The sequence below is a fragment of the Pelodiscus sinensis genome, chromosome 4, assembly GCF_049634645.1.
Source record: "Pelodiscus sinensis isolate JC-2024 chromosome 4, ASM4963464v1, whole genome shotgun sequence".
Classification (NCBI taxonomy): domain Eukaryota; kingdom Metazoa; phylum Chordata; order Testudines; family Trionychidae; genus Pelodiscus; species Pelodiscus sinensis.
In genome coordinates, this window is record NC_134714.1 from 93,422,906 (window position 1) to 93,439,121 (window position 16,216).

Below are 16,216 nucleotides of genomic sequence, written 5' to 3' on the forward strand. Positions count from 1 at the left end.
GCAACAAAATTTGTACAAATGAAACTCATACAGTTTCAGCTTTACTAGAACTTGACACTTAGGCTACATCTAGACTGCAAGCCTCTTTCGAAAGAGCGTCTAGACTGTAACCAGTACTTTCGAAAAAGCAAGCCGCTTTTTCAAAAGAGAGCATCCAGGCAGTCTGGATGCTCTCTTTCGAAAAAGCAAGTTTGCATTACATAGCACCTTTTTTCGAAAGAGCACTTTCCTCGTTATTCCTCGTGAAATGAGAAGTACCGCCGTCGAAAGAAAAGCCACATTATTTCGATTTAATTTCGAAAGAACGCGGCTATAGTCTAGACACAGCCTTAGTTGAGGCTGGTAAAGACATTCCAGAAGTGAATTGAAGGAACGTAGGCCTAGTTAGGAAGAGATTCACTCGAGCTTAAAACTCCAATCAATCTGAAGGATTCTGCTGTATCAAAGTGAAAGACAATGCTTGTCTGACTCCTTTTAAATAAAAGCACTAGGTAAAGCCAGCCCTATTCAGTACTCACATGCTCTGTGAATCATTTTCAGATTTTTTTATTGAATTGCTCCAGCAGTATGTTCATAGTTACCATACGTCCTTAAGCATTTTATATTTAGAATGAATAATTTTCATTCCTTTATTCCTCATTCTCTGGTCATATTCTAAACCCACATAGCATTCTGGTGACTCTTCATTCCAGCAACTGCATAATAATGTGTTGATAAGAGCATGTGCAGGGGTTCAGGAGTGTTCTTACCAAAGGACGTTTTTCTTTGTATTACAGATATCGAGACTATAGAGCACCACCCTGGAGTTCGGCTCCTTATGAGTTCACCTTGCAATTCTGGCATGTCTTAGCGGCACGTCTGGCTTTCATTATAGTGTTTGAGGTTAGTCCCAGATTAGGAGAGAAATGCTGCTACTACTGCTGTTCTAACTTTGTAAAGGCCTAAGTGAGATATCCTTCTATCGTCCCATAAACAAAGTACTGGTTAGTATTATAAACTATGTGATTACACCTAATGCTGTATGGAGACAACGAGGAGCTAGATGTACTAGAAAATGCCAGTGCTGGTCAGTTGCCTCCTTCTGGGAAACCGAGTTGAGAAAGTTTGCACAAATTTTACAGCTTGTTTCTAGAGCCTCATTTCCTCTGTCTAAACTCATCTGGCATTTGGATGTCAGTCAAATCTACACGAAGCTAGAGGAAAAGGAGGAATGAGTCTTAAATGTGCATTAAGCTCTGTTATTTATAACTTAGGTTTGTTTTTAGGAAGTTGTTACTTATACTTTGTTCCTGTTATATTGTACGTTGCTTATATGAGAGGCTGCTTTAAGGTCTTGCATTACATTTGTTTATTTATATGAAGATTCAACTCCCAGTCCCACTTTTGCCATTGACTTCTGTGGTATCAGAATTTGGCCCTAACCCCAACACTTCAGCATCTTTAAACAAACTGTTTCTGTTCTCATTTTTCAGCACCTGGTTTTTGGAATAAAGTCTTTCATTGCTTACCTGATCCCAGACATGCCCAAAGACCTGTGTGACAGAATGAGAAGAGAGAAGTACCTAGTCCAGGAAATGATGTATGAGGCTGAACTAGAGCATTTGCAGAGAGAGCGGAAAAAGAATGGGAAACAGTATCACCATGAATGGCCTTAGTTGATACCATATCGCAGCAAAAATAGTCCAAATGAAAATTGACTAATGCAGATCTCACATGATGAGAGATCTGGCAATGAGGATCAGTGTGTATATTTGCTGCTGTTGGGAAATATATTAGCAGGCTTTGCTGGGTCCTGGAAAATACATGCTTCCAATGGAGAAAATGAATAGCCATACCTGTCACTGACCTGTCCTGGTCAATACCAGGAGTTGCTACTAGTTCTTAGAAACTACAAGGAGAGGTTAAGGACTTGGACACACCCGTAAAGCAAATTGCAATGAAATTTCAAGCTATTCATCATGTCATCGACAGCATAATGAAAATAAATGCATTGCCTGTAAAACTTTCATATTAAGGGCATGACTCAAAAAACAAGTTAATTGTATCTGATACTTCTACAGTTTTTGATTGCTCAATTAAAGTTGTAATGCCTATGGGGGGAAAAGCCCAAGTATGATTAATTGTTGCCTGTGTGACCAATAATTGATGTTAATGATCCTTCAAGTTTATTATTTGCCAGGTTTGTTCTAGTCTGTTGGTGAGATTGTGGGTGAGGTCCTGATCTAAAAAGGGGACACAAGGCTATTCAATATATACTATGCAGTTCAAGGTTTGTATATCACATTACATTTGTATAGATAAAGGCAAAAAAAATTAAATTCAAAGAAAAATTGAAAGAATACATCAATGCATTGCCCGTGTTAGCTATATTTTAAAAAGTGGCTACGTGGATTGTCTTGCCCTTTTTTATATGCAAAAAGGCCATTTCCGCATAATCCCAGACTAAAATAATATTTATTTCCATGCTAAATATAGCATGCAGATGAATAACTGTTTCACCTACCTAGACGGTGATTCTATGACTTCATAAAACATTGACTTGAAATATTCTATTGCAGTGCAAATAATTTAATTGTGTGTGTGTATATATATATATATATATATATATATATATATATATATATATATATATATATATATAGTTAAACTTTATGCAAGCTGCTGCCATTTATGCAGATATATATCAAAAATACAGTATAACATCACGAATTGCTTGTTCATGGAAAGAAAAGCAGTGCACTGTATACTAGTGCTCTGTTTATTCCAGTAACATGCATTCCTTATCTTGGGCTAAATAAATCAAAGCATGGAAAAATATATGTATATTACTATTAGAATTAGATTTTTTCTGCTTTTCCGCCTTCTTGGAATAATATTTTTTCAAAATCAGCAGAAAAAGGAAATGTTCTCACAGAGAATTGAACTTCAGTTTTTGCTTCCATACAGAAGACTGCAGTGTCAGTTCTGGTTATAGTTATAAATTGTCTTTATTTTTAATACTTCATAATATGGGAGAAAGGAATTACTAACTAAAACAAGTATATAAGATTCACTTGTGGAAAAGGGGAAAACTAAATTAGTCCCGCTTCTCATTTCTACAGTTTTTAAAAATGGTTTTTATTTGATTTCTATCAGATTAAAAGAAAAAAAATCAAAGACAATTTACTTCAGTTTTAAGATGCATGTGAGGATGCAACAAAGCACAGTAGCAAATATAAATTCTATCATCAACCTTATCGATAAAGCTGCAGTGAAATACCCCTTGACTCCAGACAATTAGAGGAATTGAAGTTTTCCTTCTCAGAATACCTTATTTAGGTAAAACGCATAACTCCAATGTTTATTTGCACAGATCTAAAATTCATCTTATTTTATTATTTCATTACTAATGAAAGAGGTATATTTTTCATGTGAGCATTATTTTAGTGTACCTATAGAATCATAGTGTACCTATAGAATCATAGAATACTAGGACTGGAAGGGACCTCGAGAGGTCATCGAGTCCAATCCCCTGCCCTTATGGCAGGACCAAATACTGTCTAGACCATCCCTGATAGACATCTAGCCTACTCTTAAATATCTCCACAGATGGAGATTCCATAACCTCCCTGGGCAATTTTTTCCAGTGTTTGACTACCCTGACAGTCAGGAACTTTTTCCTAATGTCCAACCTAAACCTCCCTTGCTGCAGTTTAAGCCCATTGCTTCTTGTACTATCCCCAGAGGCCAAGATGAACAAGTTTTCTCCCTCCTCCTTATGACACCCTTTTAGATATCTGAAAAATATCTATGGTCCTGATCCAAAGTACATTTAAGTAAATTGAAAGACTTCTGCTATCTTCATTGGGCCTTGTGTCTGGCCCTTACTACTGAGTTCTTTATTAATGAGAAATTCCAGCTGTTCATGACCAGACAAAGAAACTGCCTAGGTTTCCACAATTTGGAGCCAATGAAAGTTTAATCACAGTTTAATAATTTAAAATTTCTCTCTAGAATTCAGACTCTCCCATGCTTCTATTCAAGAGGGAAAGTTTCCATTCTGCTCTGTTTACACTGAATTCTCTGTGTCACATGATTCTTAATAAGAAGCTCTTAATGTGCTGGAAAGGTTTAAGGTACTAACTCCAGCTTTATAGCATCCTACTTTAGTTTTATCCATTAACTAGCACAGAGTCATAAATGATATGTCTTTTTTATGTTTTATCTAAATAAAAATGCCTTGGCTGGATCAAGGCAGAAGTTCTGGTATACATTTAGCCCAAAATAGGGAAAATAATAAATATGGCTACATATAAATATATAGCTGAAAGAATTCCAATTGGCCATTAAAATAAATAAATACAGAAAGAAAATGTTTTTAATCAAGTGTAGTCTTGGATTTGGAGATGTACAGAAACCTTCTAAAATGACTTTCAGGGTTGAAATATGAAAGTACATTAGAAAGGAATATATATTTTTGACATTGTTCAGTTAATTAAATATGCTGGAGAAGCACAAGAGTTTCTGGAGAAATATGTTGTGGTTTTGTTCATTTATTTCTATTGTGTATCAATAATGTCTATAGGCGTTGCCGCTATATAAGAATTTCTTTTAGCTGTGAAACTTTCTGCTAGATTTCAGTTAGTTTGGTGTTTGCATAAATGCAAATTATCTTAAAAAGTCTAAGGCACACTTTGTCCTCAGGAATTCTGTATTAGATGAATGCTGATTAACTATATTTTCGTATTCTAGATATTTGTCTTTCCAAACAAATACTGGTATAAATGACTTGTGCATGCAAGCTGCATTTGTGAAGTCTCCAGAGCTTCAACACGTAGCATCTGTTAAAAAAATGCTTTAGATCATTGCCAATCTAGTCTATAACAACAATGTTCTATGCATGTACCTCAAGAGAGACTGCATGAGCAGGCACAGTACAGCTTTTAAATGCTATAGGTCCTAGTTACTAGTACAAAATGTCTTAACTATTACTATCTGAACTCATTGTCTTTGACACAGTCAGAAAGGAATCTTCATTAAAAAATTCCATCAATTTAGTATTCATATTTTTCATCAGCTTAAATTTTAAATTTGTGCCTAACTTGTGAGATCAGAAATCTAGTGGCTGAGAAAAGATAAACAATTATCCAATCAGAGCTTGGTTAAAAAAATCCTTTTGCATCAGCCTCACTAGTATTTACGTTCTCCACTGGATCAATACATAGATTAACACCTCAATATTCATACTTGGGTGGTGACTGGAATTTCTAAAATCTAAGTTTGGATTCTTAGTACAATAGTTCTGTGTTAATGTACACTAGCGAACTTTTTAGTGTGTGCCAGCAGAGTGTTTATGGGCCAATCAGTGTGCAGCATGGCATGCTTTAGAATTCACATCCCTCTAGTAGGTGTTGGTTTGTTCATTTGCATTTTATAATATTTATATTTATCTACTGGAGTTATGTCTACACTGCAGTCCTCTTTCGAGAGAAGAAAGCAAATGCAGCCGAGCTAAATTGCAAATGAAGTATGAATTTACAAATCTCATGCTTCATTGCATAATGGCATCCGGGCACTTTTTCAAAATACCATATTTTTTAAAAAAACGCTGTCTATATGGACTTATTTCGAGAGAAAAAAAAACCTTCTTTTGAAATAACCCTTATTCCTTAAAAGATTAGGTTTAAGGATTATTTTGAAAGAAGGGATTTTTCTTGAAATAACCCTGTCTAGACAGCGGGCGGGGGTTCGAAATAGGGTATTTCGAAAAAGGGCCGGGATGCCATTATGCAAATGAAGCACGAGATTTGTAAATTCGTGCTTCATTTGTAATTTCTCACGGCTGCATTTGCATTCCTCTCTCGAAAGAGGACTGCAGTGTAGACATACCCTGAGTCAGACCAAAGGTCTGTCTAGCCCAGTATCTTGCCCTCGACAGTGGCCAAGTGCCCCAGAGGGAATGAACAAAACAGGCAATCATCTAGTGATCCCTCCCTAGTCATCCATTCCCAGCCTCTGACAAACAGAGGCTAGAGACACCATTCCTACCCATCCTAGCTAATAGCCATTGATGGACCTAACCCCCATTAATTTATCTAGCTTTTTTTGAGTCTTGTAAAAGTCCTTGATCCTAATACTGACTCAGAGTGTTTGTGGGGTGACAGAAACCATTGTCATTTACCTGAGATTGCTTGTGCTTTTTTAAGGAGTTAGTTCATCTGCTGGATTATGCCATGACACGGTTGATTCCACATCAGTTAAACAGGTATAATTTGAAATCCCCCTTTATTTTAAAAAACATATAGCTACTATGATATAGATAACTGCATTTTAGCACAAATTCTCACTAAAAGAAGTGGGCAACAGCTTTGTAAAGAAAATCCATTTTACTTAAGTAGCAACGTATGGAAAGAAAAAAGTTATAGAAAGATAAAACTAAATACAATTTCATATGAGAAGAGAGGTATAAAGATGGAAATAGCTGAGAAGTGCAAAGTAGTTTAGGGGTAAGTTCACCTAACATTCCCATTACCAATCTTCTATCCAACAGGAAGCGGGTTTTTTTTTTACTGTTTGTAATAATCATAAAAGATTGAGGATGATCATTCAGGACAAATATATGGCAACGGAACATGAAACCATCTCATGTTTTTACATAATATTGCAGGTGAAACTAAACCTCAGAGCCAGTTTAGTGTGTATGCAGACTGTTATTAAGCCTGCCAAGGCATTCTCATGGGTGGATTATTTTGTAACACAGGTGAAGGATGACATTTTCTAGAGCTCTTACATCTCTTATGAACCTAAGTCCCGTTTTAAGTCACGTATGCAGTTAACCTTACCTCTTTATCTCCTCCCATACTGTACCCAGATTGGTTAAAATATATATATATGTTTTACAAAGGGAGAGTGTGATATTCTAACACTGAAAAATCTACTGATGAGCAGATGCAGAATGGTCCTGATCCAACGTCTATTAAAAGCAATGTAAAGACTCCTATTGATGCCACTTGGCTTTGGCTCAGGCCCTATATTGCTTGTAATCAAGAATAAGAGGGTTGCAGTTAAAATGCTTCAATAGCTTTCATGCTTCCTTTCCATTCTGGCCAAATTCTGTGCTTCATTCAAAGGTAACTGGATGTATGATGGGATGGGAGATGAGACAAAGACTTATATTTTTGGGTCACAATTAGATCCTAGCCAGATAGATCAACTGATACCTTCTCAGTGACCCACGTGTCCTGAACCCTGTTTCCAATAATCAGTTGTCTACATCACAAACACTCTACCAACAGTGACTCTTGTTTGCATTCTTAGCAGCATGACTAAAGTTAATGAATGTGCACAGATACTGAGCCACTTCTTCATGGTTAGAATGCACTTTGAGAGAATAGTGTGGGAAAGCACGCACTACCGGTGTATTGACAGCTAGGCCTTTGTTTGCTAGAATTGTACTCCAGTACCTTTAAAAATCCCACAGACATTCTCAAATTATTGTAATCTTGAGATCCTGTGTTCTTCTGTATTGTATAATAGTCTCAGGGTGTGTCTACACTTCAGGGCTTAACTTAAAATAAACTACACAAATTAAGCTATGTCAACTGAATATCTTATTTCGAAATAAGGAGCATCTACACAGCACTTATTTCGAAATAGAGCACTCTTCCTCCAACTTCCCTTATTCCTTGTACAATGAGGGTTACAGGAGTCGGAGTAAGAAGTCCTCCAGCTTGACAATATTTTGACACTATTTCAAAATTGCCTGCTGTCTAGACACGAACTAAGTTATTTCAGAATAACGCTAGTTATTTTGAAATAGTGTTGCAATGTAGATGTACCCTCAGAATGTTAGTTGTGTTAGTTTGTAACTTTAAAAACAACGTGTAGTCCTGTGGTACCTTAGAGACTAACAAAATTATATAGTATCTTGGGCTTTTGTGGGCAAAACCCATGATACTATATATATTTTTGTGTCTCTAAGGTGCCACAGGACTACTTGTTATATTATATAATGTTAGCATATATAACTTATTTAATTGAGATCATTTTGAAACCAACAGCATTGGGTTTGTTATTGATACTTTGCCCTTTTCTTTACACTGTGATGTCATTTGTTACCACCTTGTATTAGCATGGCTTAATATCACCATGACAGCATTTTGATAGTCCAACTAGGAAGTGCACAGAAATTACTTTGCAATTCCCTATGATAGAGGTATATTTTTAATGCAGCATGGTGATTTAGCCATGAAATGTTAATTAATCCTATAACTGAATGTCTGTATACTACATTAAAAATGTACTCTTTAATGTTTCCTTTTTGCACTGAATTTTTGCTATAGCCATTGTTTTGTAATATATTCTGCCAGGAATTTGCCATTAAGATTCTAATAATTGAGAAATTAACATTCTAAAACTGACAAGATATTAATCACTGGGACCGTTGTAATTGCTCTTCCCACTTCACCCTATCCCCTGCCCCCAAATTAAAAAAAAAATTATACACTCTGGTCATCTTTTGATTTTGTTTTCCATTTTGATTACTCAAAATCTTGTATTTGTACAGTCTGCCAAACTCTTTATTCTAATTTCTATATAGGTTAGTATCACTAACATTTCAATTGTTTGAAAAGAATTGTGTGTAAAAATGTTACTAAATAGCATAGTTAAATCATTTTTACTCTAATAATAGTCCTGGCTGACTTGCAATATCATGATCGTAGGAGATTTCTAAATATATTTGTGTATATATTTGAAAATTATGTAATATTTAAATACAACTTGGTTTCTAAGTCAAGAATTAGAAAAAAAAACTTCCTCTATTTTTTCTATTTACAAGTCCAAACTTTGTAAGTAATATTTAAAATGAGATTGCAATACCTGCCAGAAAATGTTTGAGAAGAATTGACTTTCAAATACTACATGCTAAAAGTTTCTGTGGTCTGTTAATTGTTGTATTTCTTTTGTGTTTTATGACCCTATGAATAGCCTGAAATTAAAGAATTCCAACAAGAAAAAATACTTTTATGTCATACAATGGAGAAGGATTTTTCTTTCCTGGAAAGTAATTGATCTGTTTAACTATTGTTAGACACTTTTGGCATAAGTTTGTTCTTGAGAGGCTGTTTACTTTATCAAGGTTTACATGTACAAATTCAACTACTTATTGTATCATACACATTTGAATATTGCATTTTTCAGTAATAAACTTGGATATCTTTAAAACAGACTTGAAACTTCTTTATCCTAAATATTGAAAGTTTTAGCAACATACACATGCTTTACACTAGTGTGTGTATGGCAGACTGCGTCCTTCCCAATTCAGGAGTCACTGCCTATCCCCACACATATATACACCATTTTAATGAGAGCCAACACATTGTTATAAATTTATTTTTTATAAATCTTTGAATTGGAAATGGTATCTTAATTTTGGTTAGTGACTTGCTTGAATGCAGTATCCGATCACTGGGCAGATGAGCCTTTTAGGAATTCAATGAAAGATAATCGCAAGAATGTCTAAGAGCTATTGAATTTTTGTTTAAAATGATTAACCATGAAAACCAGGTAAAAATTAAACTTTAATAGGAAAAAGTGCTGATAGTACAGAGTCATAACTTTCTGCACTTCCCCTCCTCCAATCCACCATATGATTGCAAGATTCTCCTCTTTACTAATCCCATAGGATCAAATTTCGGACACAACAAAGTCTGTATCAAAACATCTATTGAATTGAACAGGTTAATGTGTTTACTCAGATGCATGTTTAGGAAAAAAAACTTAAATATCCCATTGACTCTTAAACTATACGGTAAGATGGGATCATCATGATCATCTAGTCCAGGGGTGAGCAAAAAGCGGCCCCCATGATCCTCGGGGCCACCAATGTCTTTTGTCCAGGCAGGACCCTGGGCGGGATCCCTGCCTACCACGAGCTCCATGTTGCTCAAAGTGGCTGGCTGCTGAGGCCAGACTATGCACGTGCCCTATGGGGGAGGCGTTCTACACATTGCCCCCGCTCTGAGCACAATCCTTACAGCTCCCATTGACCAGAAGCTGGCCAACGGGAGCTGTCTGGACCAATAGGCGCTACATAAGCAGCTTCAGGAGCCTCCTTCTCCCCCAATGGCATGCTGTACAGAGACACCCCTTCCACTCCCAAACTTCCTGCCACAGTTCACCGGCCAAGTCCACTGCACCCTCTCCTGTACCACTGCCCCTGGTCACAACACTCGCCCAAACCCAGCAACCCTATGATACCCCTCTCCCAGGTCAAAATCCTCTCCTGCACCCATAACTTCTCCCAGATGCCACACTCCCTCTTATACCACAGTGTCCTCCTGGACCCCAAACCTCTATCCTTTACCACAGGACACAACCCCCACCTTCACCTAATTTCCCTCCCAGATCCCACACCTGGACCTCAATCCCCTACTCCAAGCTTCTTTCTGTACCCAACCTCCATACCAGATGCTGCATGCACTTCATAGAAAAGTGCAGCCCTTGACCACTTACCAAAATCTTGGCATGCCCCCCCCCCCCCCCGGCCATAAAAAATTATTGCCCATCCCTGTTCTAGTCTGACTTCCTGCCCATTAGTGGCCACAGAAACTCATGCGCACAGACAGCCCTAACATTTGGCTGAGTTATTGGAGTCTTCCAATCATGATTTAAAGACTTCAGGGCTACGGCTAGATTGCATCCCTTTTTCACAAAAGGGATGCAAATTAGACATATCGCAATTGCTAATGAAGCGGGGATTTAAATCTCCCCTGCTTCATTAGCATAAAAATGGTTGCCGCTTTTTTCAGCACGGAGCTTTGCCAGAAAAAAGCGCCAGGCTAGACGCGGATCTTTCGGAAAATAAAGCCTTTTCTGAAAGATCCCTTATCCCTTATTTTAAGAGGGATAAGGGATCTTTCGGAAAAGGCTTTATTTTCCGAAAGATCCGCGATTAGCCTGGCGCTTTTTTCCAGCAAAGCTCCGTGCCGAAAAAAAGCAGCAGCCATTTTTATGCTAATGAAGCGGGGGAGATTTAAATCCCCGCTTCATTAGTAATTGTGATACGTCTAATTTGCATCCCTTTTACGGAAAAGGGATGCAACCTAGATGTAGCCCAGGTTACAGAGAATCCACCAGTTGCCCCAAACTGCACAGGAAGATGAAAAAACCCACTAGTCACATGCTTGCAGAATAGCATGTTTTAAATGTTTCATTCAATCTGGGCTAGTGTCTTCTGCATCTTGTCCCAGAAAGCTCCACAGCATTGAACTGTGCTTACATACATGGATATATAAAGGTGTCTATAAAGGACTCCCCTGACCATGCACACTGCTTTAGCCCATGAGTAGAAACCCTGGGGATTTCACCTAGTATTGAAGTCTCAGAATTCACCCATGCTGCACAGGAAGGCTACGTCTAGACTGGCATGATTTTCCGGAAATGCTTTTAACAGAAAACTTTTCCGTTAAAAGCATTTTTGGAAAAGAGCGTCTAGATTGGCACGGACACTTTTCCGCAAAAGCACTTTTTGCGGAAAAGTGTCCATGGCCAATCTAGACGCGCTTTTGTGCAAAAAAGCCCCGATCGCCGTTTTCGCGATCGGGGCTTTTTTGCGCAAAACAAATCTCAGCTGTCTACACTGGCCCTTTTGCACAAAAGTTTTGCGCAAAAGTGACTTTTGCCCGAACGGGAGCAGCATAGTATTTCCGCAAAAAGCACTGATTTCTTACAGTAGGAAGTCAGTGCTTTTGTGGAAATTCAAGCAGCCAGTGTAGACAGCTGGCCAGTTTTTCCGAAAAAGCAGCTGATTTTCTGGAAAAACTGGCCAGTCTAGACACAGCTGAAGTGTTATGGAAGAGAGCTCTGTGCCAGCTAGAAGGCGTGTTCCCTTTGAAGTCCCCCAAACTTTCTCCCAATCTGTCAAGATAAACTCAAACAATTCTGGTGCTCAGGCCCCCACCCAGCAGGGCAGGAAGGGACAGAATTAGCTTTCAAGTGTTTTTTCCCTATATTTCCTTTTACCTTACCTCTATGTAGTCCCCTTACTAAAGGGGGCTCTGTTTTATTCTGAAAAGACGCTGTGTGCTACAATCCAGACTACAATTCCCATGAGCCCTTGGGAAAAAAACAGGAAGGAAGGACTCTAGTGTGAGAGAGGACTGCTCTCTCCATGTGCTTGAAGAAAGAGGCCTAGCAGTCTGGGACTCTGCCTTGCAGTTTGGAACCGAAGGGAGAGCCAGGCTGCTGCCAAGGACATTGATCCAGTGCAGGGGCTGTTGGATACAGCTACAGACTGGACTAGATGCCTTTTGGAACTGGGTTTAGCAGGCTGCTTCCTATAGGCACAGCATGAGGCAGTAAGTTTGGGCCTTGTTGGAAAAGGGCTGCCTGGGACAGAGCTGCTGTTTAGCCTGGACCAAATCCTCACTACAGCTGCAACATCAGCGCGCCAACGCAAGCAAGTGTCTGGGACTGAGTCTAGGGGTGTGCACACTCTGGGGTGGGGTCACTGTTGTCTAGCTATATAAGCATCAATTATTGTTATATGTTTTGTAAATACTATTCATTTCTAATTCTGCTAATCCCTGTTTATTTAAATTAAGTAAAGATTGTTTATTTTAGAGTATTCTATTAGATGTATATGATTTGTAGTTGTTCTGGAATTAGATCCAGATTTATGTTGGAATGAGTATATTCCTGGAGGCTCTCAAGGCACACCAGTGTGTGTACAAGGCCAGCCAGGTGGAGGCACCACCATTTTACATTCATTGCCAGCAAGGGACTGCAGCAAGGGGGTGGATAGGGCTTTCCCCAACTAAACACCATCACCACTGGGGTGCTCAGGAGCTCTTTTGGGTTAAAACACCAGGTGCCCAGGCACACCTGTGAGTGTGACCTGCTCCCCAGTAACCCGGGGAGGGAAAAGGGGGTTACATCTACTTTTCTCTTTACATCACCAGCTTCTCTTCTTTGATACTCAGTGCTGCAGCAGAGAAAGCTCATATCATAGTCTATTGATGTAATGCAATTGTAATCTAGATACCAGTGATGCAGCTTACAGCTTTTCTGTTGCTTCACTACCCTGAAGTTGGAAGTATCATCTTTAATGCTCCTATAGTGAGCCCTTGGGTCTTTTGAGTCTTACAGAGTTTTCCTTTCTCCCTGGATTTCTCCCTTAGGCTTCCTTTCAATGTGGCACATTCTTAGCCCTTTATTAATTAAAAAATTGCAATATTTTAGGCTGTGGTTCACAAGTTATACTGCAATGGAAGGGCAGCTCTAAAACCTGAGGGACCAACTGGAAATTTCTAAAGTCCAGCCAAAGGGAAGCACATTCAAAAGTTCCTCTGAATCCAGTACTCAGCTTTCGTCCAGCAGCTAAGTAATGGCACATGTAGTTTGGATTGATAGACAGGGATTTGTAAAGGTAAGGGGCATATGCAAGTGCTAGTTTATTCAGGGTTTGCCACATATACTTTATGTTAGCACATTACTGGCTTGGGAGGTTACTTTTTGGGCCAGTTGTGCAAAATTGGCCACAGATGCTGAAGAGTCAACCTTGTATCTGATGGATGGCAACCTGAAGTTACAATTGAAAAGAGGCTATGTTTCTTTTAGAAGATTGGTCTTGGGTTGCAGTTTAACAAAGAAACCCCCAAATGCATTTGGGGGAAGGGAGTGGCTATGTAGGTAAGCAGCAGAATCCCAGATGGGGGAGAAAATGGCAAATAATTTTAGAATAATGAAGCTGTGTGATCAAATTAAGACGCAAGGGGCAAAGAGACAATGGAAGTGGAAAAGAAACATGGGACCAGATTTTTCAAAAGAATTCAGCACCCAGCAACTCTTATTTGGCCACCTTAGTAAGTGGCAGACAGTTCCCAAAAGCTCAGCTCCCAACCAGGTATTTAAGTAGTGTGGCCAGATTTTCAAAAGGGCTCCGTTACAAGGAACTAAGCTCTTTGAAAATCTAGTACGCACTCTTCTTTGTCCAGTCAGAGATCTTCAGTAGTCAGAAAGAGGGTACTATAGACAATTATAGTGGTCAGAACCATATTTCATTAGCTCTGAGAGTGACTGAACCATCAAGAGAGGGACTGGTGCATCCTGGCCAAAGGTTTTCAAGCATCTCTTTCTCTGACATTTCCTTGTATTTTTCTCAACTCCAGGGTTGACCAGGTGGAAGTCTGAATCAATTTGGAATGATCAATTGCTCAGAGCTTGCCAGAGATGAGAAGGTAATTCTACCCAACCTTGAACTGAATATTAATTATATTGAAATGGTACCTCTTTGGAATTTTAATTCTATAATACCAGCTGCCTGGAAATGTGATGGCAAGATTTGCAAATGCACTAGCTATTGTCTAGGCTTCACACCTTATCTAAATCCATATATGAGATTCAACTTAGATCTTGCTAAATCTTGGACCATATGACAAAATATCCATATAGGTAGGCACAAACAGCAATGTTGATCTGAAACAGAACCAAAAGCTGGGATAGGTAATTAAAACAAAGTACCTGAGCAGTTTTCCTAATGTCCAACCTCAACTTCCCTTGCTGCAAGTGAAGCCTGTTACTTCTTGTCCTAGCATCAAAGGGCAAGGAGAAATTTTTTTCTCCTTCCTCCTCAAGACACCCATTTAGATACTTGAAAACTGCTATCATGTCCCCTCTCAGTCTTCTCCTTTCCAAACTAAACAAGCCCAATTCCTTCAGTGTTCCCTCATAAGTCATGTTCTCTTATGATCCACCACGACCCCTAGATCCCATTCTGCAGTACTCCTTCCTAGACAATCACTTCCCTTTCTGTATCTGTTCAGACATACCACTGTGAACACTGGGTGCTATTTCCCTAGAAATCAATTTCTTTGATATCGTATCATCCCACTGGCATTCTTATGTTTGGGCTGCCAGCTGATCTGAAGCTGATGTGGGCTCCAGTAATGGTCACCTGTGTGGATGAGGCAATTCAGGCACAGCTGAGCTCAGGCACTGAGAATATATTGATATATGACTGGGTGTCTGAGCAACTAACTGAGATGGACATTTCTCAGGGCATCAAGCAGAACTGAGAAAAGATCAAGGGCCATTACAACAAGGCCCAGAACAATAATAAGGTGTGGATCAGACTGATAAGACATAATCATTTTATAATGAACAGGACCAAATCCTCAGAACTTATCCTTCCAGCTGGACCAACGTATAGGTGCCAATTCCCTCAGTGCTTTAGGACTGGGAAGCACCCACAGGGAAAATTAGTGAGTATAGCGCACCTACCAATGCCAAGCTCCCCTTCCCCACATCATCCCCCGTACCTCTTATAAGCCAGCTGCCCTGTGCATAATAATTCCTCATTCTTCATCCCAGTTCTTCCAGAGCGCTGTGAACAGCTGATTTGCCACATTCAAGCTCCGGGAGAAGTAGGGAGGGGCAGGGATGAGGCACGCATAGGGAAGGAGGTGGAGCAGGAGTAGAGGGGGAGGAAGACAGGGGGCGGGGCCTGGATCAGAGTGGAGGTGAAGTACCCCCTGAAAAAATGAGAAGTCATTACCTATAAACCAAGGTGCTTGTGGCCAGCATGGAGTCAGCTTGCAGTGCAGTGATGAGGGATGAGGATGGTTCTACTCATGTGGAAGCAGGACTCAGACCAGAAGATGCCTCAAATGGTGCAAAACGCTCAGATTAGAGAGACAGTAGTAGGGCAGTGGCTGAGACCATTTTGCAAAGGAGTGGGGTCCTCTCTACCCAATAGCCAACTGTGTATTGTTACATGTGTCATTTTAGTTTCCTCTAAACTGGGTGGCAGCACAGCTCTGCAGCTGCTTAATCAGCCCTGCCCAGCCAGGGGCTCAGGGCTCCGCCCACAAAGCTGCCTGACTGGGTGGGGCTGATTAAGCAGCTCCGAGGCTGTGCTGCTGCGCAGCTTAGAGGAAACCTTGGTGTCAATGGATACTGCTGCCATTGGAGTTTAGAAAAGGAATGTATTTAGGGCAGAAATGTCTTTCATTGTTCTGTTGGTTGAGTGAACCCTCATATTTCCCTCAGTCTCGCTCACCATCGACCAATCAGCTGCAGAGTTCCATACAAAGAGCCAATGACCCAGAAAGGGTTAAGGGAAAGGGGCCTGACTATACATAAAATGGTTGTGATTGGTTACAACTTGATAAAATACAATTTTTATATAAAAGTTCATTTTTAAAATTGTTCGTGCAACAATCAAACGTCCCAACTA

The 16,216-nt window shown here is 39.5% G+C and overlaps 1 protein-coding gene across 11 annotated transcripts in view; it reads left to right on the plus strand.

Annotated features, from left to right (window-relative positions):
• ANO3 (anoctamin 3) overlaps window positions 1–10,885 on the plus strand; it is a 380,410-nt gene extending 369,525 nt beyond the window's left edge. For all 11 annotated transcript variants that reach the window (XM_075927761.1, XM_075927756.1, XM_075927758.1 and 8 more), the window contains 2 exons: window positions 777–882; window positions 1,473–10,885. In XM_075927761.1, coding sequence (XP_075783876.1) covers window positions 777–882; window positions 1,473–1,655 — 289 coding nt within the window. In that variant the 3' untranslated portion in view covers window positions 1,656–10,885. The remainder of the gene's footprint in view (window positions 1–776; window positions 883–1,472) is intronic.
• The last annotated feature ends 5,331 nt before the right edge of the window (window positions 10,886–16,216 follow it).